Source organism: Nomascus leucogenys, chromosome 10, assembly GCF_006542625.1.
Source record: "Nomascus leucogenys isolate Asia chromosome 10, Asia_NLE_v1, whole genome shotgun sequence".
In the NCBI taxonomy this organism is placed as follows: domain Eukaryota; kingdom Metazoa; phylum Chordata; class Mammalia; order Primates; family Hylobatidae; genus Nomascus; species Nomascus leucogenys.
Window position 1 is genome coordinate 51559208 of NC_044390.1, and position 25105 is coordinate 51584312.

The 25105-nt window shown below is 52.8% G+C and overlaps 1 protein-coding gene across 1 annotated transcript in view; it reads left to right on the forward strand.

The window, feature by feature from the left end:
- The window catches only part of PBX4 (PBX homeobox 4), a 60023-nt gene extending 39904 nt beyond the window's left edge, over window positions 1-20119 (forward strand). Inside the window, exons 3-8 of the mRNA XM_030820327.1 lie at window positions 11539-11786; window positions 12073-12263; window positions 12798-12933; window positions 16992-17148; window positions 18008-18114; window positions 19720-20119. Coding sequence (XP_030676187.1) covers window positions 11539-11786; window positions 12073-12263; window positions 12798-12933; window positions 16992-17148; window positions 18008-18114; window positions 19720-19812 — 932 coding nt within the window. The 3' untranslated portion in view covers window positions 19813-20119. The remainder of the gene's footprint in view (window positions 1-11538; window positions 11787-12072; window positions 12264-12797; window positions 12934-16991; window positions 17149-18007; window positions 18115-19719) is intronic.
- Window positions 20120-25105: the final 4986 nt, after the last annotated feature.

Sequence of the window (25105 nt, forward strand, 5' to 3'; positions counted from 1 at the left end):
GTATGTTCTTCTGCTGGTGAGTTCCTCTCGAGGTCCAGCTGCTTGTGTGTGTCTGCTTAAGGTCTCAGGCTTATTTGGGCACAAGATGGGGTGCGTGGCAGGCCAAAAGGCAACTTTTTGGCCACAAAAACAGAAATGTTTGTTCTCACTTAGGTCCAAGGGCACAGGCCTGAGGGTGGAGCCCTCACCAGGGTCCCCGCCCTTCTCTACCCAGCACTTCCCTGCCCCACCCCCATATAACTGAGAAGCTAGATTGGAGCTGAGAGGTGAGAGGAGCAAGCAGCAGCAGGGTTTGGGGGATGGGAGGTGCCAGGAGCAAATGAGGCCAGATCCCAAAGGTAGGGGGCCTTGGGTTCTCATGGAAGAATCCTGCTGGCCTTCTGCCTTCACTGTGTTGGGCTCCCCAGCCTCCTGCTGGGGCCACCCCACGATGTCCTTCACATCCCAGGGCACTCTCCTAGGGAATTGGGTGGTACGACTTCCTCCATGGGCCTCTCACAGCCAGTCTCGTCTCCTGCTGCTCAGAGCACCACCCAGCCACTTGGAAGCCCCTGCCTATTCCCACACTGTCACCTTGCATCTTGGCAGGAACAGCTTCCTTGGCCAATAACCTCATCCAGTCCCTCAGCTCCCAAAGCCAATGGCAGCACCGCGTGGCCTGGGTTCCTGCAGCCTTCCTGACACCCCTGGGCTGGCATTCTTGGGGTTGGACAGGCCTGCTTCCCACCAAACAGGTCTCCCAAAGCGAGTAGGTTGCTCCTCCTGCAGCGTGGCCTTTGTCTCCCCTTCCTTGTTTGGTGTCCTGGCGTTTTCTCCACTGGAAGCGCTGGAGCAGGCGCTCTGCCCTGTGTCATCACCTCCCTGACACAGGAACGTGGAACGCTGGATCCTTCCAAGTGGCAGTGCCACCACCACCCGAAAGACAGTAATGATGCAGAGGGGAAGCAGGCATCCTACAGATGTGTTCGAGGAAATAGGCTTACTCTCAATTCTGGACTGCTCCACCCTAGCTCTTATGGGCCCTGAGAGTTTGGATTTTGGACTGGGGTGGTTCAGAGGCTCATCAGAGCTCCCAGCAGCAGCTCAGACTCAGCCTTCAGGCCCCTCCAGCTTCAGGCAGGGTTTTGGCCACCCCAGCATGGCGGCCATGTAAAACAGAAGCAAGATGAACTACTGGGGAAAAGAAAGGAAAAATAAAACAGACATACAAGTCAGTAAGGCCAAAAGTTGTGTTAAATTCAATAGACATCAAATTACTCTGTCAAATTGCAATACATTTCCATGTGCAGATGCTGGTGACTGTGCTGGCCTTGCTGTAGGCAGGTGACAGGTGTGTGCTGGCCCAGAGGACAGATCACCTTTCTAGGAGTCCTACTCTAAACAAGGTAAAATCTGGTCGGGCGTAGTGGTTCATGCCTGTAATCCTAGCACTTTGGGAGGCCAAGGCAGGAGGATCACTTGAATCCAGGAGTTCAAGACCAGCCTGGGCAACATGGCAAAACCTCGTCTCTACACAAAATATAAAAATTAGCTGGGCAGGGTGGCGCATGGCTGTAGTCCCAGATACTCAGGAGGCTGAGGCGGGAGGATCACTTGAGCCCAGGAAGTCAAGGCTGCAGCATGCCACTGCACTCCTGCCTGAGTGACCTTCCCAATAGCTGGTGTTTTTTCTTTTAAGCAGTTGGGATCTAAGTACAGAAGGTTATTTACCACCTGCCTACCTTATCCCTGTCCTCCAATATCAGAGGCCTTGTTTAGGGAGGAAACACCCTCACAACAAATGAAAGTGGCTCCTGGTGAGCACCTTGCTAGAATGCCTTGTAGAACTCATTTCCTTATTACCTTTGTCTCTTTGACTACAAGATAAGCTGGAGCTGATGGAAGTTGAGCTCTCATTCTGAAAATCGGGACATGAAAGTTAACCTCAGCCTAGGTCCCAGTTACCACGCTGGGTCCCACCGGCAGAACTGTGGCCAGTGGCCCTGTTCTTTCTAAGGGTCACTGGTCAGGAGGCCAGTAGCACAGGAGACCCCAGTAGCAACAGCAAGACCCTGGTTCTTATCCCCCCAGGGCAAGCAGCAGCCACTTGTCATCCTCAAAGCTCAGGTCCAGCACTCAGTAGGTGCTCAGTAAGTGACTGAAAAAGCCTCGAAAGGTTTCTAGAAAGCAGGAAGTCTCCATTTTTTCTCCTTAATGTCGATTCTCACCTGTGCAGAGTCACCGGCACTGTCAGTTCCAGACTCGGTGGGTGGGCCCGAGGGCAGATGGACATGCTTGTCTGCACCTGCGCCTGTGTGATCAGAGCAAGCTGTGACTATAGGTATTCATTGCGACTCAGGTTGGCACACTAGGCTTGGGCTCTCTGTCACCAAAGGACTCCTCAGAGAGAGATTTGGCTGCCTCTCACAAGGCGTCAACCCTCTGTCTGTTCCAGATTCCACAGTTTAATCCATCTCCAACGTTCATTCCAGCTGTGGATGGTGGGGGGAGATGGGGAGGAGGCTCAGCCTCCATGATCGATTGATTGGCACAGGAGGCCCTGCCTCTGCTTTTGAGGGGCCAGCTTCTTGCTGATTTGAGACAGCAGGGAGAGCTTGAGGTGAGTGTTTTGCTTAGTCCCATACCCTGATGAGCTCCGGGCCAGGTTCTATGTAATTCCATCCAGTCAGGTGCCTGGGGCAGCTCCATTCACAACTGGGGCCTGCAGCCAGTGGAGTGACCACTGACAGCCACATGATTGGAAAGTGGCAGACTCAAGGGGTCAGTCAGGGCATCTGATTTAATCCATGGGTTAGTCTTCTCCCTGTGGGGTCCCAGAGATGGCTCCCACTTGCTGTGGGAAGGAGGCAGGAGCAAAGCCTGCTGCCAAGTGAGAGCACTGCTGAGTGGGTGAGGGGGCAGGTGAGCATCTTGGGGAAGTCAGGGCAAAGGAGGGTCCCCTCTGAGCCTTCTGCTTTTCTCCACATCTTTGTTCCTGAGGAGAAAAATTAAAGCAACTTGGGGTTATGTTACTGTCTTAGTCCACGCAGGCCACCCTAACAAAATGCACAGACTGGGTGATTTTTTTTTTTTTTGAGACGGAGGCTCACTCTGTTGCCGGGCTGGAGTGGCTTAATCCCGGCTCACTGCAACCTCCGCCTCCCGGGTTTAAGCGATTCTTCTGCCTCAGCCTCCTGAGTAGCTAAGATTACAGGCACGCGCCACCACGCCCAGCTAATTTTTGTATTTTTAGTAGAGATGGGGTTTCACCATGTTGGCCAGGATGGTCTCGATCTATTGACCTTGTGATCCACCAACCTTGTGATCCACCCGCTATGACCTCCCAAAGTGCTGGGATTACAGATGTGAGCCACCATGCCCAGCCCAGACTGGGTGGTTTACAAAACAGAAATTTATTTCTCACAGTTCTGGGGCCTAGAAAGTCCCAGACGAAGGTGCTGGCCAGGTAGAGTCCATCATGAGGCCTTTTCTCTTGGCTTGTAGGCGGCCGCCATCTTGCTGTGAGCTCACATGACCTCTTAGGGAAAGCAAGCTCCCTGGGGTCTCTGCCCATCAGGACATTAATCCTATCAGATCAGAGCCACATCCTTATGACCTCATTTAACCTTAATTGCCTCCTTAAAGCGTCACCTCCAAATAGTCATGTGGGAGTTAGGGCTTCAACGTGAATTTGGAGGTGACACAAACATTCGGCTCACAGCATTGCCATATTGTTTCTTAGAAAAACATAATCCCAATTTTATTTTATGTCATTGTTTGATTTACTGGAGTTTCTGTCACACACAGTAAGTTAGGAACAGAAGGAAACCTGGCAGTTTGAGGAGGGGGGTACCTTTGTTTTAGGTCTGTTTCCCCATGTGAGTGCCTCCGACAGATGGTATCCCTGAACTCAGCTTCTGGTACCTCCAGCCTCCCTGCCTGCCAGTCAAGGGCCCTGGGGGAGCTGAGGAGCACAGCTGAGAAGCTCTGGAACAGTCACCGGAACTGAGCTTGCTGTAATTGATGGTAACGCATGTCTAATGACCATAATTAGTCCAGCAGCAGTGTACGGGGAGCACAAAGGCATGGTGCTGAAGGAGCTGTTGTAGGCACCACCCAAGCAGCAGCTGGCAGGGCAGATGTCCCCAGCATGGACTGATGGTGGCAACCAAGGCACAGCGGTTCTCCTTGGCAACAGCTTTTTAAGTTTTGCTTTTGCTTATAACACATATATAGTAAAAATGCATATATTTTTTTTTTTGAGATGGAGTCTTGTACTGTTTCCCAGGCTGGAGTGCAGTGGCATGATCTTGGCTCACTGCAACCTCCACCTCCTGGGTTCAGGCAGTTCTCCTGCCTCAGCCTCCCAAGTAGCTGAGATTACAGGCTTGTGCCATCACACCCAGCTAATTTTTTTTTTTTTTTTTTTTTTTTAGTAGAGATGAGTTTTCACCATGTTGGCCAGGCTAATCTCGAACTCCTGGGCTCAAGCCTGCCTCAGCCTCCCAAAGTGCTGGAATTATAGGCGTGAGCCACCGTGCCCAGCCTCAAAAGCATAATCTTTTTTTTTTTTTAATTATTATTTTTTTTTAGACAAGTCTCCCTCTGTCGCCAGGCTGGAGTGCAGTGGCGCGATCTCAGCTCACTGCAACCTCTGCCTCACACAGTTCCAAGTGATTCCCCTGCCTCAGCCTCCCAAGTAGTGGGGACTACAGGCGCACGCCACCACGCTTGGCTGATTTTTGTATTTTTAGTAGAGACGGGGTTTCACCATGTTGTCCAGGATGGTCTCGACCTCTTGACCTCAAGATCCGCCTGCCTCCCAAAGTGCTGGGATTGCAGGCGTAAGCCACCAAGCCTGGCCAGAAACGTGTAATCTTAAAGAAATAAGGCTTATCACATCTGATTGCCTCATAATGGCACCCTCAAGAGACTCACAGGTGACACCACAGGGCCCGAGGGTGACAGGTATGCTGTCTGTGCCCAAACTCGTGCACATCTGCACCCTTCTGGTCGCCCACGATTACAAACCCTCTGCCTCCTGTAAATACATCTTTGTTTGTAGGTGTCAATACCCATGTAGGATAAATTCCAGGTACAGAATGGGAATTTGGAGATTAAAGATTATGCACTTTTTCAAGGTTAACCAGCATCTCAAAACTCTTCTCTAGAAATGCTCTACAATGCATACCCCATGAAGAGTAAATGGAAAGGCACAGGTATTCTCACTTTGAGAGTTTTTTTTTTTTTTTTTTTTTTTTTTGACATGGAGTCTCGCTCTGTTTCCCAGGTTGGAGTGCAGTGGCACGATCTTGGCCCACTGCAGCCTCAGCCTCCAGAGTGGCTGGGATTACAGGCATGCACCACCATGCTCAGCTAACTTTTGTATTTTTACTGGAGATGGTGTTTCACCATTTTGGCCATGCTGGTCTTGAACTTTTGACCTCAGGTGATTCGCCCGCCTCAGCCTCTCACTGTAATTTGAGAGTTTTAATTGGAGAACAGTAAGTCCTGTGGGTTTTGGTATATTTTTTTAAAATCCTCGGGTCAGGTGTGGTGACTCACAAATATAATCCCAAGCACTTTGGGAGGCCAAGGTGGAGGCTCACTTGAGGACAGGAGTTTGAGACCAGCCTGGGCAATATAGTGAGACCCCATCTCTACAAAAATAAAAAAAATTAGCCAGGTGTGGTGGCATGTGTGTAGTTCCAACTACTCAGGAAGCTGAGGCAGGAGGATCGCTTGACCCCAGGAGGTCGAGGTTACAGAAAGCTATGATGATGCTACCATATTCCACCCTAGGCAACAAAGACAGACCCCAAAAATAATAAATACAATAAAAATCCTCAACACTTAGTATGGTACCTGGCTCTCAGATGTTTGTTGTTGGATAAGTAAATGATTTAAAAAAAAAATTTTTTTTTTTTGGCCAGGCGCGGTGGCTCATGCCTGTAAGCCCAGCACTTTGGGAGGCCAAGGTGCACGGATCACAAGGTCAGGAGATCGAGACCATCTTGGCCAACATGGTGAAAACCCATCTCTACTAAATATACAAAAATTAGCTGGGCATGGTGGTGTGTGCCTGTAATCCCAGCTACTTAGGAGGCTGAGGCAGGAGAATCGCTTAAACCAGGGAGTCGGAGGTTGCAGTGAGCCAAGATCATGCCACTGCACTCCAGCCTGGCGACAGAGCGAGACTTCATCTCAAGAAAAAAAAAAAAAATTTTTTTGGAGACAGGATCTCACCATGTTGTCCAGGCTGGTCTTGAACTCCAGAGGTCAAGCAGTCCTACCACCTCAGCCTCCCAAAGTGCTGGGATTATAGATATAAGCCACCTTGCCGGCCCCTAAATACATAAATGAATGAATGAAAGAATGCCACATATTCTGCGGCAGCCCTGCATTTCACACCCACACGAATACACTCATTACGCTGCATGTGCCAACATTGACCATGCTCCTTTCCCTATTTCAATTGGGCCTGTAATGGAAGGTGTGGAGGTGGCTTTCCTCACCCCGGCTGTCAGAGCATGCCAGGGTCCTCTGTGGAGGGACTGGGTCCTGTGTATGCTCCGCCCACACATGACGCCTGGCCGCAACCTCCACAGGTGCTCAGGAAGGAGCTGCTGAACAAGATTCAGGGGCACATGGGACATCTGTGCTTGTCAGAGGCCGTGCAAGGCTCCGTGAGGGAACGGTTCCAAAGGCAGGTCCAGAAGGATGTTAGAGGCTGGGTTTCTTTTGAACAAAAGAGCGGCATGATGTGTTTGAAGAGGGTTGGCCTGCAGGTGTGTATGAGGGATGAGAGGGGAGAGACTTTCCTCCACAGGTCACAAAGGGCAGGAGAGGGTTAGCACAGTAGGGGCCCAGGGAGGGGTAAGTGGAAAGTTGATTGTTGAGGCGGAATCAATAGGATTTGAAAACAGAGGGACCACAGAGAGGACAGCCGTTGTCTGTTTTGAGCCAGGAGAGATTAGGAGGAGAGGGGAGGGTCATTACGAGGAATAGGCAAACACAGGCCAATTCTGGGAGGGGCCTTTACCTGGCTGTCCAAGGGTGTCCACTTGCTGTGACTGTCACCCAGATCTGTAAGGCCCAGATTGTGGGCACGGCACCCCATGAGCATCATTCCAAGTGGGCTGTCCTCACTCATGGATGCTGGCAGTGGGAGGAACTAAAACAGACAGCTGGAGCTTCTTTTTTTTTTTTTTTTTTTTTTTTGAGACGGAGTCTCGCTCTGTCGCCCAGGCTGGAGTGCAGTGGCGCAATCTCGGCTCACTGCAAGCTCCGCCTCCTGGGTTCACGCCATTCTCCTGCCTCAGCCTCCCAAGTAGCTGGGACTACAGGCGCCCGCCACCATGCCCGGCTAATTTTTTTTTTTGTATTTTTATTAGAGACGGGATTTCACCGTGTTAGCCAGGATGGTGGAGCTTCTTGAAGATAAAGTAAGATTGTTAGAAAATTGAGTCTCCAGGCTGGGCGTGGTGGCTCACACCTGTAATCCCAGCACTTTGGGAGGCTGAGGTGGGTGGATCTCCTGAAGTCAGGAGTTCGAGACCAGCCTGTTCAACAGGGTGAAACCCCGTCTCTACTAAAAATACAAAAGTTGTAATCAATAAACAATTTAATTCTCTTAAAAAAAAATTAGCCAGGTGTGGTGGCGCATGCTTGTAATCACAGCTACTCGGGAGGCTGAGGTAGGAGAATCGCTTGAACCCAGGAGGTGGAGGCTGCGGTGAGCTAAGATCGCACCACTGCACTCAAGTCTGGGCGACAGAGAGAGACTCTGTCTTAAAAAAAAAAAAAAAAAAAGAAAGAAAGAAAATAAAGGGAAATTGGGCCACCAAACTGGAAGGCTGGCTGCCAGCCAATAAAAGGGACACTTTTCCTTCAGCCATTTCAGAAAGAGCCTCGGTGCAGTCCAAAGAGACTGAGTGAGCCAGTGGGGAGGGACCTTGAGTGTGAGGTGGCGGGAACCTGCAGTTCAGCCTGGCACTCAGGGAGAGGGGGTGTTTTCTGAAGCTTTGAGGCCAAGGGCCACAGAGGCCACGGGCTACAGGGAGCCAGCACCAAGTATAGCCTGAAGTTTCTGCTTAAATAAGTATGTGGAGGCAGAGGAGGGCATCTGTGAAGAGACAGGGCCAAGCTTGAGTGATATTCACAAAAGCAGTTTGAGGAATATCCACTGTGATATAGTTCAGCCTCCCAAGGGGATGTATCCTGATGCCCTCATTCCTGGTGATGATTTTTCATAGACTTGGTGATAGAAATTTTAGAAACAGGCCAGGTGCGGTGGCTCACGCTTGTAATCCCAGCACTTTGGGAGGCTGAGGCAGGTGGATCGCTTGAGCTCAGGAGTTCGAGACTAGCCTGGGCAGCATGGTGAAACCCTGTATCTGCTAAAAATACAAAAATTATCTGGGTGTGAGGCTGGGTGTGGTGACTCACACCTGTAATCCCAGCACATTGGGAGGCCAAGGCAGGTGGATCACTTGAGGTCAGGAGTTCGACATTAGCCTGGCCAACATGGTGAAACCCCATTTCTACTAAAAATACAAAAATTAGCCAGGCATGGTGGTGAGCGCCTGTAATCCCAGCTACTCAGGGGGCTGAGGCAGAAGAATTGCTTGAACCCGGGAGTTGGAGGTTGCAGTGAGCCAAGATTGCGCCACTGCACTCCAGCCTGGGAGACAGAGCAAGACTCCATCTCAGAAAAAAAAAAGAAAAGAAAAGAAAATAGAGTTGCTGGCGGCTTTATTTTATGGTTCTATCATAATTTACTTAACCAATCTCATGTATTAGCTATTTTGGCTGTTTCTATTAAAGTTTATGTTCTTATTATCAAATTAGACAAATTTATGTCTAATTTGCATGACTAATTTGTGCCATGGACATTCACTGCCTGAGTACTTGTGGTTAAGTCTCTGCATGTCTGCAACTTTGTGCCGCCATCTATTCTACCTTGAAAGTTTAACAGGGTGTGTGGATTCTTCTTGTAATCTTCCCATTTTTCTCATATTGCTTTTTCCAATTTTAATTGAGTAAGAAATGTTTTGGAGAAGGTGGGACACTATCCTGTATATATATATATGCGTATGTGTGTATATATATATATATACTTTTTTTTTTTTTTTTTTTTTTTGGAGATGGAGTTTCACTCTTGTTGCCCAGGCTGGAGTACAGTGGTGTGATCTCGGCTCACCGCAACCTCCACCTCCCGAGTTCAAGCGATTCTCCTGCCTCAGCCTCCCGAGTAGCTGGGATTACAGGCATGCGCCATCATGCCCGGCTAATTTTGTATTTTTAGTAGAGATGAGGTTTCTCCATGTTGGTCAGGCTGGTCTCGAACTCCTGACCTTAGGTGATCCACCCACCTCGGCCTCCCAAAGTGCTGGGATTACAGGCGTGAGCCGTCGCACCTGGCTGACACTACCCTATATTAAGCACCAGGTTTGTGGTCAGTCCTTGGATCTGGTTGCTAATTTTTTTTGTCTTTTGTTCAAAATCCTGGTTTATAAAATTTGTTGCATGTGTGCTTAATAAACTAGCACTAAGTGTTGAAGTGGAAATCTCTTTTTTTTTTCCGAGACAGAGTCTCGCCCTTGTCACCCAGCCTGGAGTGCAATGGCGTGATCTCGGCTCACTGCAACCTCCGTCTCCCAGGTTCAAGCGATTCTCCTGCCTCAGCCTCCCAAGTAGTTGGGATTACAGGTGCCCGACACCACGCCCGGCTAATTTTGTATTTTTAGTAGAGATGGGGTTTCTCCATGTTGGCCAGGCTGGTCTCGAACTCCCGACCTCAGGTGATCCGCCCACCTTGGCCTCCCAAAGTGCTGGGATTACAGGCGTGAGCCACCACGCCCGGCCTGAAGTGGAAATCTCTAAGGAAAATTCTTACAAGGATATCGCTTGAGCTCCTTCAGTTTTGACTGGTGAGTTTTTGACAGAAAAGGTTCATCTGTTATGTAGGGAATAAGAAAGGGACACTTGTAAATGACTAAATATCTATATGATATAATCAAACGGAATTGTCATCTGAGCACTAATTCAGTTAGTAGCTGACCATGTTAAGAGAGTCTGATTCTGGCCGGGCACAGTGGGTCATGCCTGTAATCCCAGCACTTTGGGAGGCTGAGGTAGGTGGATCATGAGGTCGGGAGTTTGAGACCAGCCTGGCCAACATAGTGAAACCTTGTCTCTACTAAAAATACAAAAATTAGCCGGGCATGGTGGCACGCACCTGTAGTCCCAGCTACTTGGGGAGCTGAGGCAGGAGAATCACTTGAACCCAGGAGGCGGAGGTTGCGGTGAGCAGAGACCACACCATTGCACTCCAGCCTGGGTGACAGAGTGAGATTCCATCTCAAAAAAAAAAAAAGAAAAGAAAAAAGCCTGACTCTAAGAGAACACTTTTTTTTTTTTTTTTTTTTTTTTTTTTGAGACAGGGTCTCTCTGTTCCCCAGGCTAGAGTGCAGTGGCAAGATCTCAGCTCACTGCATCCTCTGCCTCCCGGGGTTCAAGCGATTCTCCTGCCTCAGCCCCCCAAGTAGCTGGAATTACAGGCAGGCACCAGCACGCTTGGCTAATTTTTGTATTTTTAGTAGAGACGGGATTTCACCACGTTGGCCAGGCTGATCTCGAACTCCTGACCTCAAGTGATCCACCCGCCTCAGCCTCCTGAAGTGCTAGGATTACAGGCGTGAGCCACTGTGCCTGGCCTTGAAGCCACCTTTTCACCTAGCCCTACCTGCACAAGCTGCAGCACCAGGCTTTTTACTTGGGAGAATGCGGCGCCATTGGCTGTGCTGCCCATGGTGGAATCTGGGAATGACCCTGGACTCTTCCCTTCTCTGACACCCGTGTCCCGGGGCATGAATCCTGGGGCTTCTCTGACTGCCCTGTAGCTGACCTGCAGACCCCACAGCTGTGTATACCTTGACGGTGGCTGCCCTTTGACTGCTTCCCCTGCAGTCCAGCCCTGCCCCTGTGCAGGTCCCCTCTCTGCAGAGCAGGGATGGCTTTTCCAAATTGTAGGGCCCATTATCTTGTTTCTCTGCTTAAAATCTTTCAGTGGGTTATTTCATCTTTTCTCGCACTTTCTTCATCAGGCTTTTCCTCTCCAGTTTTATAACAGCACCCCCACCCCGATGCCAGCCTGCCACTTGCCTTTATCAGTATGCAGCATCTCGGGTGCCCTCTCTTCCCCAGCACTTCTTGGGACTCGGTTCAGGGGTTCAGGTGTCCCCAGCAACAGGCACCTGCCTGGCCCTGCTGCGTGCACATAGCTGTGACCAAGGTTTGCCCTCATGGGCTATGCCAAACTGCGACCTGTCTCTCCCCATTCCTCCCCAGACTGCGCTCTAAGGATGGCACTTAGACCCATGTCTTAGCGGGGTGCTCAGTATCCATCATCCAATTTGGTGATAAAGTGGAGTATTCCTTTCTCCCGAAGGGTTCTATGCAAAAATCTTCAGACATAACGCCAGGGCTCACATTTTCTCATGGTTTGTTTTCTCTCCAGAAAATGAATCGTGACTTGTCCCCGTCTCTCTTATCTAGTGGTAAGCATCCATGGCATTCAGGACGAAGATCCCCCTGACGCCCAGCTCATGAGGCTGGATAACATGCTGCTGGCCGAGGGCGTGTGCAGGCCCGAGAAGAGAGGAAGAAGAGGAGTGGTGGCCATGGCCGGCACAGCAACACCAGGTGGCTGTCCAAATGACAATAGCATTGAGCACTCTGACTACAGGGCCAAGCTGTCCCAGATCCGACAGATTTACCACTCTGAGCTAGAGAAATATGAACAGGTGATCTTTCTGCATGTAAGAGTTTCTGTCATGTGAATGCGCATTTGTCAAAGCGAAATACGGAATGCTAACCACCTTTCTTTCGTGGTGCAGAACAGGGAGTCCATGCAGCTGGTCGCTGCAGAGGTGGCCGATTGTTACTGAAAGCCCTTTCCATTTACTTAACAGTCACCCGCTGGTATGTGAGCCACAGGGGGTGGCAGGCGGCTGCTCCGCTGTGGAACCTGCTGCCCTGTGCCACCCTGCTGCCTAGTCACAGGCCGGCGTGTCTGTGCTCCCACCCCAGGCCTGTCGTGAGTTCACCACACACGTCACCAACCTCCTCCAGGAGCAGAGCAAGATGAGGCCTGTCTCCCCTAAGGAGATTGAGTGCATGGTCAGCGCCATTCACGGCAAGTTCAGCGCCATCCAGATGCAGTTGAAGCAGAGCACCTGTGAGGCGGTGATGACCCTGCGCTCGCGGCTGCTCGATGCCAGGTCAGGGCCTGTACGCACCCAAGACCTCAAGGGCCAGCTCTGAGGGACTGGAGGGAAGTAGTGCTGGCTTGGGTTGAAGACAGCCCTAGAGGCTGTGTCCGCAGTCACGGTTGGAGGCCTCACAGCCTCTTGGGAAGAAGGCCTGAAGTATTGCTGTTTTCATTTTTATTTTATTTTGTTTTTATTTATTTATTTATTTATTTATTTGAGACTGAGTCTCACTCTCGTGCCCAGGCTGGAGTGCAGTGGTGCGATATCCATTCACTGCAACCTCCGCCTCCCGGGTTCAAGCGATTCTCCTGCTTCAGCCTCTCGAGTAGCTGGGATTACAGGCGCCCACCACCATGCCCAGCTAATTTTTGTGTTTTTAGTAGAGATGGGGTTTCACTATGTTGACCAGGCTGGTCTCGAACTCCTGACCTCAAGTGATTGCTGTTTTCAGAACTACTGGAAAAATCATACTCAGAACTAGAGGTGGGGGTGGTACTGGAGTCCCAGCATATTAACGCCTACTAAGACTGGCTGTTTTTGCAGGCGCAAGCGGCGGAATTTCAGCAAGCAGGCGACAGAAGTGCTGAATGAGTATTTTTACTCCCATTTGAACAACCCTTACCCCAGCGAAGAAGCCAAAGAAGAGCTGGCCAGGAAGGGCAGCATCACCGTCTCCCAGGTGACGTTGTCTCCTGCCATGCCTCGCCACGCCTGGGAAGAGTGGATGACTAGGTCCCATGAGGACACCCGGGGAAGTTTGTTAAATGTGTGCAGAGGCCAGGCATGGCTGCTGGAATCCCAGCACTTTGGGAGGATGAGGTAGGAGGGTCGCTTGAGGCCAGGAGTTCGAGACCAGCCTAGGCAACGTAGTGAGACACTGTCTCTACAAAAAATTTAAAAAATTAGCCGGGCTTGGTGGTGTGCACCTGTGGTCTCAGCTCTTTGGGATGCTGAGGTGGAAGGATCACTTGAGCCCAGGAGGGTGAGGCTGCAGTGAGCTATGATGGCGCCACTGCATTCCAGCCTGGGTGACAGAGTAAGATCCTATCTCTGAAAAACAAAAAAAGTGTGGAACAGGAGCCAAGTCTCCAGGCTCTGAGTCAGCCAGGCCAGCTCAGATCCAGGCTCTGCATTACAAATGTGGGACTCCGGCGCTCTCCCCGTTCATCTGTGAGGCAGGGGTGCAAGTGTACCCACAGAGAGACCTGGGGACTTCCTGAGGGATGCAGATGGAATGCAAGGTCCCAAAGGTGATGCTGTGGAGTGTGAGATCCCTGAGGGACACAGACGGAGTATGAGCTCCCTGAGTGACACAGACGGAGTGTGAGCTCCCTGAGGGACACAGACAAAGTGTGAACTCCCTGAGGGATACAGACGGAGTGTGAGCTCCCTGAGGGACACAGACGGAGTGTGAGCTCCCTGAGGGATACAGACGGAGTGTGAGCTCCCTGAGGGACACAGACGGAGTGTGAGCTCCCTGAGGGACACAGACGGAGTGTGAGCTCCCTGAGGGACACAGACGGAGTGTGAGCTCCCTGAGGGACACAGATGGAGTGTGAGCTCCCTGAGGGATACAGACGGAGTGTGAGCTCCCTGAGGGATACAGACGGAGTGTGAGCTCCCTGAGGGACACAGACGGAGTGTGAACTCCCTGAGGGATACAGATGGAGTGTGAACTCCCTGAGGGATACAGATGGAGTGTGAGCTCCCTGAGGGATACAGACGGAGTGTGAGCTCCCTGAGGGATACAGATGGAGTGTGAGCTCCCTGAGGGATACAGATGGAGTGTGAGCTCCCTGAGGGTTACAGACAGAGTGTGAGCTCCCTGAGGGATACAGATGGAGTGTGAGCTCCCTGGGGGATACAGATGGAGTGTGAGCTCCCTGGGGGATACAGATGGAGTGTGGGTTCCCTGAGGTGATTGAGATGGAGTGTGGGTTCCCTGAGGGATACAGATGGAGTGTGAGCTCCCTGAGGTGATTGAGATGGAGTGTGGGTTCCCTGGGGGATGCTGTGGAGTGTGAGCTCCCTGAAGTGACGTGGTAGAGAGTGTGAGCTCCCTGACTCTATAGCCTGGTAGGCAGCCACCAGTGTCCTCTGTGGAACTGGGGGTGAAGGAGGGAGACACTAAGACCAAGAGGCTAAGAAACATTTCTGAAGGTTTTAACATGGGAACAGTAAGTCCAGGCAGCCTACGGCAGCAAGCCAGGTCCAGGCCATACCCCCTCGGCAGCATGAGTGTGTGGAACAGGGCCTGGGTGCCGCCCTCCCACCCGGGCAGTCACAGCCCCACAGCCTCTATGGCAGCAGGAATGGCAGGTGTTGACCCACAGCATGGCTTGCTGCATGTCACCACAGCCCTCCCTACTTTGCAGTTGGAGGGGCTGAGTTTCTAGTCCTTCACCACCATGCTCTGCCCCAACCCAGGCTAAGTCCAGCCAAGTCTCTGTGACAGAGAGCAATTGGAACCCCTCGGGGTCACACAGGCAGCAAAACATCCTGGGGTCATAGTCACATATCACTTTGCTCATCGGGATCTGCTGTGGTGTCAGAAACAAGGCCAGAGCTGGAGCAAGGGGCCGCGCCTCTGGGTCTTCAAGGCCCCTGGAGAAGCGTGAGACATTTGGCCCCCAAGGAACAATTGTCTGGAGGACAACCAGGGCCGCTTCAACCAGGATGGAGCCTCTGGGGCCTCCCACGTGGATCAAGAGAAGGCTGCTCATACCCCAGGGGTAGGCAGACACTATTTTTGGAACAGAGAGCACACAGACAGGGATCCTTCATTTTATAGTTAACATTGCAAGGATAATGTAAGTACACCAAACGTTGGCCAGGCATGGTGGCTCATGCCTGAAATCTCAGCACTTTGGAGGTCAAGGCGGACGAATCACCTGAGGTCAGGAGTTCGAGACCAGCCTGGCCAACATGGTGAAACCCCGTGGCTACTGGAAATACAAAAATTAGCCAGGCTTGGTGGCACGTGCCTGCAATCCCAGCTACTGGGGAGGCTGAGGCAGGAGAATCATTTGAACCCGGGAGGCGGAGGTTGCAGTGAGTCGAGATCGTGCCACTGTACTCCACACTCCAGCCTGGGTGACAGAGTGAGACTCCATCTCCAAAAAAAAAAAAAAGTACAAAAATTAGCCAGGCTTGGTAGCATGTGCCTGTAGTCCCAGCTACTGGTGAGGCTGAGGCAAGGGAATCACTTGAATCTGGGAGGCAGAGGTTGCAGTGAGCTGAGATCGCACCGCTGCACTCCAGCCTGGGTGACAGAGTGAGAAAAAAATGTTTGAAGTAGCAAAGGTCATCCACAATCCTCCTCCATCCCTCGGCTGTTTCATTTCTGTGTGTTATTACACTATGTGTTTATTTTGCTTGCTTTGGGATACTGAAATGTGGCCCTAGATGGGCATCTGAGGACGTCTCCATGCCTGTAGGAAGGCGCTGGCCCTGGAGTGCTCACCCATGTGAATCTGCCCAGGGGACATTTTTGTTGTCACGACTAGAGGAGGGAAGTGCCCCTGGCACCCAGTGGGTGGAGGCCAGGGATGCCGCTCAGCACCCTGCAGTGCACTGGATGGCCGCCACAGAGCAGATGGAGCCCAAGCATCAGCAGTGCCACCAAAGATGACAAGCCCCTCTCTGGGAGACTCCAGTGCCAGTTTGCAGTCAGAGCTGGGCTGATTCCACCTTGGCCGTGGACTAGCTCCTTTTTCTCCTGCCTCTGCTTTCTTAACAGCAGGGACGATAACAGCTGCCTCCCAGGTCCTCATGAGGATGAGGCTGGGCCTGGAATCCCAGCATTTTGGGAGGCCAGGGCGGGAGGAACTCTCAAGCCCAGGAGTTTGAGACCAGCCTGGGCAACAGAGCAAGACCCTATCTCTAAAAATAAGAAAAAAAAATTTTTTTTTGAGACAGAGTCTCACTCTGTTGCCCAGGCTAAATTGCAGTAGTGTGATCTTGGCTCACTGCAACCTCTGCCTCCCAGGTTCAAGTGATTCTGCTGCCTCAGCCTCCCGAGTAGCTGGGATTACAGGCATGCGCCACCGTGTCCAGCTAATATTTGTATTATTAGTAGAGATGGGGTTTCTCTATGTTGTCCAGGCTGGTCTCAAACTGCTGACCTCAGATGATTCCCCCCACCTCAGCCTCCCAAAGTGCTGGGATTACAGGCGTGAGCCACCACGCCCGGTCAAAAAACATTTTTTTAATTAAAATTAAGAAAAATATATGAATATATGAGGAGTGCTTAGCCTAGCACCTGGTACATTCCAACTACCCCTTCAGGGTTCACCTTGTTTTCATTTGCTAAGTTTGGGATTCGATCGCAGTTACTGGATCCCCAGGTCTCCCTGGCTGTCACTTTTCCTGAAGAGAACACAGAACGTAACCTGCCACCTGCTGCAATGGCAGCCAGAGGCTCTGTCCCCGCCCATCTCAGACAGTCTTGTTTTCCTTCCAACCCCTTCCCAGGTCCAGGTTCCAGCAACACCCGGTTTTAGGTAGCAGAGTTCTAAGAGATGCTGGTTCCAGGGTGTCCTCAATCCATGTGGACATCTCCCTGGGTCCGTGGTTCAGAGGGCACCACCTTCTCAGTCCCAGACTCTTCACAGCCCCAGGGTGCAGTGTTGTCTTCTAAGGCAGTGGGAGCAATGGGCACCCCAGGGAACCCACAGACTGCGTCGTGTCTCAGAAGTCGCCGAGTCAGCTCCTCCAGTGATTCCTGTGTGTCCACAGGTCTCTAACTGGTTTGGCAACAAAAGAATCCGGTATAAAAAGAACATGGGGAAGTTTCAAGAAGAGGCTACTATTTACATGGGTAAAACGGCTGTGGATACCACGGAAGTTGGGGTCCCAGGGAACCATGCCAGCTGCCTGCCAACACCCAGCTCCGGTGAGTGAGGCTGGCCCAGGGACAGTCATCTGTACCCACGTGGACGGCCACTGAGCTGCATCTGGGGAGGCCACAGTGGGACCACATCGCCCTTCCCGCAGTGGTCAACTCTGTGTAACTCTTTCCTCTGTTTCAACTGTGAGAGTTCTGTTCCTCTTGGCCATGATCCCAACCAACAGATACCTGTGCTTTGGGGACAGAATGGCGATACTAATAAGAAAAGACATGAAAGGGCCGGGCGCATTGGCTCACGCCTGTAATCCCAGCACTTTGGGAGGCCGAGGTGAGTGGATCACCTGAGGTCAGGAGTTTGAGACCAGCCTGGCCAACATGGTGAAACCCTGTCTCTACTGAAAATACAAAAAAAAATTAGCTGGGCATGGGCTGGGTGCAGTGGCTCACACCTGTAATCCCAGGCTGAAGCTGGCGGATCATGAGGTCAGGAGATAGAGACCATCCTGGCTAACACAGTGAAACCCCATCTCCACTAAAAATACAAAAAATTATCTGGGCGTGGTGGCGGGCGCCTGTAGTCCCAGCTACTTGGGAGGCTGAGGCAGGAGAATGGCGTGAACCTGGGAGGCAGAGCTTGCAGTGAGCCGAGATCGTGCCACTGCACTCAAGCCTGGGTGACAGAGCGAGACTGTCTCAAAAAGAAAAGACAAGACATAAAAGGACATTAGTAGTGTGGTGGGAAGGGCCCTGCTGGCCTCCCTGGGGTGGGGGGCTGAGGAACAGAGGCTAGATGCTGAGGAGGAGCAGGAGCCACATTCGAGGCCTCCTGCCGGCTGAGGGGCTGGGCGGGTCCCACCTGAGGAGGTGCCACAACTCTGCCCACCCGGGCTCCCATCTCTTCCAGGCTCCTCTGGACCCTTCCCGCTGCCCAGTGCTGGGGATGCCTTCCTCACCCTGCGGACTCTGGCCTCTCTCCAGCCTCCTCCTGGGGGAGGCTGCCTGCAGTCCCAGGTGAGTCTCAGGCACTGTCCCACAGCACCCAGGTGGGTGGCAGGTTCTCAGAAAGGGTCATCTTGTCAGCCACCCCTCAGCCTTGGGGCAGCTTCCCCAGAGGTCCCAGCAGCCACACAGGCCATGCTGCGCGGCCACCTCTGGGGCACAGCTCTGCAGGGCCCCACTCTGTAATGACTGTGCCCTCCCCCACCTCCAGCTGTCACCACGGCAGCCGCTGGGAACAGTCAGTGGGGATGAACACCAAGATGAGGATTTTGGCTGTGGAGGGTAAGGGCACTTCCTAGAGGACTGTGGGAGGACATGGTGTCCTTCCCTCGAGAGGGAGAGGGAGGCAGCCAGCAGAGGAGGCCGGAGGAGAGATGGGGCCTTCCCTCGGGCTCAGACCTGGCACCCTCAGTGCCGCAGCTTGGCTGGGAAGGCAGGTTTTGCGCCAGTACCTCCTCTCCTGCTGCTCTAATGCAGAACTGAGGGCACCCTGCTTGACCACAGTGAGGATTCGTTTTGACCACCAAGAAGAAAAGGAGCCACGGGTCTGCGGCAGCTGACACACCCACCCCACCCAGGCCCCGTGGCCTCCCACTCCCCCTTGGTGGCCACAGGGGCCTGACCCCAGTGGCAGGGGAGGCCGCGAGTGGGGACCGTTTTGAAGACACCCAGGAGGCCCAGGTGTGATGTGCCCAGCACAGGCATGAGTCTGTGCGGCGTGTACCAGGGCCCTGCAGAGCCGGGTGCCCCTCCCAACTCACCACTCTCTCCCAGGGGCTCAGAGAACAGATGCCTCCTGTGCCGTCTGTGGGGTCCCACCTGGTCCTGGGAAGCGCACGTCCCACGCTGCCCTGCTCTGGCAGCTGCCCCCCATCACTATGCAGCCCCCAGCCAGGGACACACGTGAGGGGCCTCACCTTGCCCTTTGCACCCCTGGGACCTGACTACGTGCCAGCAGCTGTGTGTCCACCCCAGTGCAGAGCACAGCGCCCCCGGGTGGTGCAGCCATCTGAGTTGCTCCCACACTCATGGGCAGAGCAGTCCCAGCCACTTCCTTAGCCTGTACCGTGCCCACCATAGTAGGGGTGGGTCCTGTGGACAAACGTCTTAGCACCCTTGGACCTGACACCATCTCTGCACTGCAGACAGAGCCCCCACCCCTCATGACAAGTGGATGCCTCCCACCCTCCTTGCTGCCCAGCCAGGCCAGTGTTGGGCCAGGTTTCAGAGCCCCTTTTTCCCACCGAGTCTCGCCATGATGCTCCGGGCGTCATCATGGGCTCCAGGCCTGACCTTGCCTCCCTGCCCCTCACCGGGCAGGAGCCCTTGCTGTACCCAATGCCAGTCAGTCCTTTGCCCAAGCCCCAGGGAAGCCACTAGAGGCCAGTTTTCTTGCCGGGGAAGCTCGTCCATGTCCCATGTCAGGTGGCAAGGCCAGCTGTGACCCAGGACTGACCCCTCCATCCCTTCCCTCCTCCACTGAGCTGGAGGTCATCTGTGGATCTTTTCCAAGCCTTCCCAGGGAGGGACCCCTGGAGGCTCCGCCTGCGACACGTGGGCTAGGTAGTCACCAGTCTCACGGCCACCCACTCTGATGCTCAGTCTCTGTCGTTTCAGGCTCAGGGTAGCTGGCAGGGGGCCACCCCCCCACCTGCAGCTGCCTCACCTGCTGGAGACCCTGGCAGCATCAACTCCAGTATGTCTAATTAAGTTTTGGGGATAAGCAGGAAAGAGTGCCGTGTGAGCTGCCGTGTATCGCCAGCCGCTGCTTTGTTACTGAACATGCTGCCGATGACCTCAGAAAACCCAGATGGGTGGTGGTGCCCATGAGCCCCTGCTCCTCAGCCAAGCCAGTGGCGCCGGCTCATGTGTCTGCTGGGACTCGAGATGGCCTGAAACGCCACTCATTCTCCCACCTCAGTTCGTTTTTTTGATAGTAATTTTATGGTAACGCTATGAATTTTCTGTTCTAGGACTTGGCACAGATTTTCCCATTAAAATTTTTGACTTATTTTAATTCCGATGTCTGTTCACCAGATTTGTTTTGGATGGTAGTTGACACCGGTCACAGCTGCAGTGTCATGTGTGCTGTGATTCTGCCACTCATCTGCGCCGCTCAGTCACCGACTCCCAACACTATCTTCTGTGGGATCGTATCATTCTGTTCTGATTTTAAAATGCCCTGGCTGGGTGCAGTGGCTCATGCCTGTAATCCCAGCACTTTGAGAGGTCGAGGTAGGAGGATTGCTTGAGCCCAGGAATTTGAGACCAGTCTGGGCAACATAGTGAGACCTTGTCTCTACAAAAAAATTCTGCTTTCAGATTTTTTTTTTCTTTTTTTTTTTTTTTGAGGCGGAGACTTGCTCTGTCACCCAGGCTGGAGTGCAGTGGCGGCACAATCTCGGCTCACTGCAAGCTCTGCTTCCCGCATTCATGCCATTCTCCTGCCTCAGCCTCTCCGAGTAGCTGGGACTACAGGCGCCTGCGACCACGCCCGGCTAATTTTTTTGTATTTTTTAGTAGAGACGGGGTTTCACCGTGGTCTCGATCTCCTGACCTCGTGATCCGCCCTCCTCGGCCTCCCAAAGTGCTGGGATTACAAGCGTGAGCCACCGCGCCCGGCCAGATTTTTTTTTTTTTTTTTTTTTTTGAGACAGATTCTCGCTCTGTCACCCATGCTGGAGTGCGGTGGTGTGATCTCGGCTCACCACAACCTCTGCCTCCCAGGTTCAAGCTTTTCTCCCGCCTCAGCCTCCCAAGTAGCTGGGATTACAGGTGCCTGCCACTATGCCCAGCTAATTTTTTGTATTTTTGGTAGAGATGGGGTTTCATGACGTTAGCCAGGCTGGTCTCGAACTCCTGAGCTCAAGTGATCTGCCCACCTCAGCCTCCCAGAGTGCTGGGATTATAGGCTTGAGCCACGACGCCCGACCCCCGCCCCACCCCCCAAAATTTTTTTAATTAGCTGAGCATGGTAGCACATGCCTGTAGTCCCAGCTACTCAACAGGCTGAGGCAGGAGAATCACTTGAGCTCGGGATGTTAAGGCTGCAGTGAGCTGAGATCACGCCACTGCACTCCAGCCTGGGTGACAGAGTGAGACCTGTCTCAATTATATATATTTATTTTATGTTCAGAGCTCAATTTTACTGGGAATTAGTTTTGCACTTTTTTTAGGTTTTGCTCTATTTGCTGTTTTGCTGCTTTTTTGTTTTTTTGTTTTTTTGAGACAGAGTTTCGCTCTTGTCACCCAGGCTGGAGTGCAATAGTGCCATCTTGGCTCATTGCAACCTCCGCCTCCTGGGTTCCAGCGGTTCTCCTGCCTCAGCCTCCTGAGTAGCTGAGATTACACGCACGCGCGCCACCATGCCCAGTTAATTTTTTTGTATTAGTAGAGATGGGGTTTCACCATGTTGGCCAGGCTAGTCTCAAACTCCTGACCTCAGGTGAACCACCTGCCTTGGCCTCCCAAAGTGCTGGGATTATAGGTGTGAGCCACTGCACCCAGCTGGTTTCTGTTTTCAGTTGAAATGTCATTTAAGACGATAAACTTCCCAAGCGCTTTTCCTGCATGCTGTGCCTGAGGTCCTGTTGGCCCACTGCTGTGCACGGCTTGGAGCTTGGCATCCCCCAGTTCGTGTTTGGGTGCCGGATGGTGCCAAGAACCAGGGCCCTGGGCTCTTTGCAGCTTGGGGTGTTGCGGGGCCCAAGGCATGACTGGGTGGGAAGAGCATCCAGGGACTAGAAGCCTGGAGTCATGGTACCTCTGCCCACCCCCTGCTCATAACCAAGTCAGCCCTGGCATGGGATTCCCTCCCCACAGTGGTGTGGCTGGGCTTTCTACCATTTGCAGCCAGGAGATGAAAGCAACTCCCGTCCCCACCCTAAGTTCCTGTTGTCACATCTAGTCTGCCTGCCTCATGGCCCCCTGCAGCCCGAGACTCACAGACAGGGCATGTCCCTGCTCTTGTGAGCTACATTCCAGACAGAAGTTATCAGAAACACACGCAAAAGTTGGGGGGTGGGTTCAGGGCCAGTCTCCAAGAGAAGACCTTTTTTATCTTTTTTCTTTTAAATTATGGTAAAATGTACATAACATAAAGCTTCCCCTTTTTTTTGAGACAGAGTCTCGCTCTGTCGCCCAGGCTGGAGTGCAGTGGCGCAATCTCGGCTCACTGCAAGCTCCGCCTCCCGGGTTCACGCCATTCTCCTGCCTCAGCCTCTCCGAGTAGCCGGGACTACAGGCGCCCGCCACCACGCCCGGCTAATTTTTTTTTTTTGTATTTTTAGTAGAGACGGGGTTTCACCGTGGTCTCGATCTCCTGACCTCGTGATCCGCCCGTCTCGGCCTCCCAAAGTGCTGGGATTACAAGCGTGAGCCACCGCGCCTGGCCAGCTTCCCCTTTAAAAAACATTTTTTTGGCTGGGTGCAGTGGCCCATGCCTGTAATCCCAGCACCTTGGAAGGCCGAGGTGGGCAGATCATGAGGTCAGGAGATCGAGACCATACTGGCTAACACGGTGAAACCCCGTCTCTACTAAAAAATAGAAAAGATTAGACGGGCGTAGTGGTAGGCGCCTGTAGTCCCAGCTACTCTGGAGGCTGAGGCAGGAGAATGGCGTGAACCCAGAAGGCAGAGCTTGCAGTGAGCCGAGATTGTGCCACTGCACTCCATCTCGCTCTGTCACCCAGGCTGGAGTGCAGTGGCACGATCTCGGCTCACTGCAGCCTCCACTTCGTGGGTTCAAGCGATTCTTGTGCCTCAGCCTCCTGAGTAGTTGGGATTACAGGCATGCACCACGCCTGGCTAATTTTTGTATTTTTAGTAGAGATGAGGTTTTGTCATGTTGGCCAGGCTGGTCTTGAACTCTTGATCTCAAGTGATCCGCCCACCTCAGCCTTGTGCCCTCCCAAATATGCCATTTTTGAGTGCACAACTCAATGAAGTGAATATATTCACAATGTTGAGACATCATCACTTCTATTTCCCAAACCTTCTCATCTCCCAAAAAAAGCCTTGTTCCCATGAGCAGTCACTCCCCATTCCCTTTCCCCAGCCTCTGGCGTCCACCAATCTGCTTCCTGTCTCAGATGTGCCTGGTCTGGAAATTTCAGATCAATGGGCTCGTGCACTGTGTGGCCTTCATTCCTGGCTTCCTTCACTCAGCATCGTGTCTTTGAGGTTCATCCACGCTGGAGCACGGGCCAGTGCGCCTTCTGCTTCATGGCTCAGTCCCATCCCAACTGGGGAAGGCGCCTTCTGAGACAAGGCCTACAGGAGGTGAGCATGAGCGTGCAGAGGGCACTGACCCTACCTCGAGGTGTCCACACACACAGAGGAGGGGCGGGAGGTGCCAGCCCTCGGGGGTGCCCATTAGACTCAGCATCTTCACAGCCACTCCAATGCTGCATCCAGGACAGACAGCAGTGAGGGGCATAGGAGGGTCCTGGGACCTAGGTGGTGGATGGTCAAGTGTCGCTGAGCTCGTGATGGGGGCGAAGGTGGAGCCACAGTACTTGCTGATGAGGAGGAGTCACGGTGCCCGAAGTCTCCGGTGGAATAGACGGGGATGGTTTTGAGGGGGAGACCGGTTCGGCTCCGCACTGTCAGGCCCAGGGTGTCCATCCCACAGCTGCACGTGGGAGTCGCACTCATGGGAGAGGCCTGCTCTGCAGAGAGCAATTTGGAAGTCGAGGGATGCCAAAATATGGGACAGAAACTAGGAGAGGATGTCGTAGAAGCAGAAAGAAGGACAAACACCAGGAGCAGAAGTGAAGCTCCACCAGGATCAAGAAGCCACCTCCAAGTCCAGCATCGGGGGTGACAGCTTCAGTGGAGTGATGGGGCCACAACCACTAGAAAATCGGAGGCTCCAGCCTGGTCAGCCCTTGAGGGGATTCAGAGCAAAGAGTTCACTGGGGGACATGCGGTGTGGGAGGGAAACTAAGGCTGTGAGCCCGGGAGAGCTGCTGGCCAGGTCCTTGAAGGAGGGAGAGGGCAGGACCTGCCGGGCAGCTTCTCTGGGTGCTGAGGACAAAGCGGCAACTGGATGTGCCTGCCAGAGGCTGGAGCTGAACCTGTGGGCAGCTACGCCTCCAGCTCCCGCCCGCCCTCCTGTGCCCGTAGCGTGAATGCAGATCACGGTTCAGAGATTCAGAGCTAGGCCTCTTGGGTGGTTTCGATAAAAGAAATTCCCCCCAGGTCAAATTCTGTGTGTGTGTGTGTGTGTGTGTGTGTGACAGAGTCTCCCTCTGTTGCCCAGGCTGGAGTGCAGGGGCATGATCTTGGCTCACTGCAACCTCCACCTCCTGGGTTCAAGCCATTCTCCTGCCTCAGTCTCCCAAGTAGCTGGGACTACAGGCATGCGCCACCATGCCCAGCTAATTTTTGTATTTTTATTAGAGACAGGACTTTGCCGTGTTGGCCAGGCTGGTCTTGACCTCCTGGGCTCAAGTGATCCGTCCGCCTCGGCTTCCTAAAGTGCTGAGATTACAGGTGTGAGCTGCTGCGCCCGGCCCCCCGCGCTGACCCAGGTCAAATTCTGCACACAAAGTCACACTTTATTAATATTTTATATTGCAGTATTCAAATGTGCCTAAAAGTTGGCTGCATGACAGTAACCAAGCCATAAAGGTGATTACAGGGACACAGGAGTCATCAGGGACTTGACCTGCCTGCTGGCTTCGTGGGTGCTGATAGGCGTCTCCATGTGACAGGTGGGGACAATGAGGCTCAGAGGCTTTGTGACCTGCACCCCGAAACCCTAGATAGGAGGGAGCAGCAGGGCGGAGGGCTCCCAGCCTGAAGGCAGTGGTGGTGGGTACAGTCTGGTACAGACGCCCAGGAGGGCAATTTTCTAGAATCTATTCATATTAAAAGTGGACGCGTTGAGGCTGGGCATGGTGGTTCATGCCTGTAATCCCAGCACTTTGGGAGGCCAAGGTGGGAAAATCGCTTGATGCCAGGAGTTCAAGACCAGCCTGGACAACATAGTGACACCCCT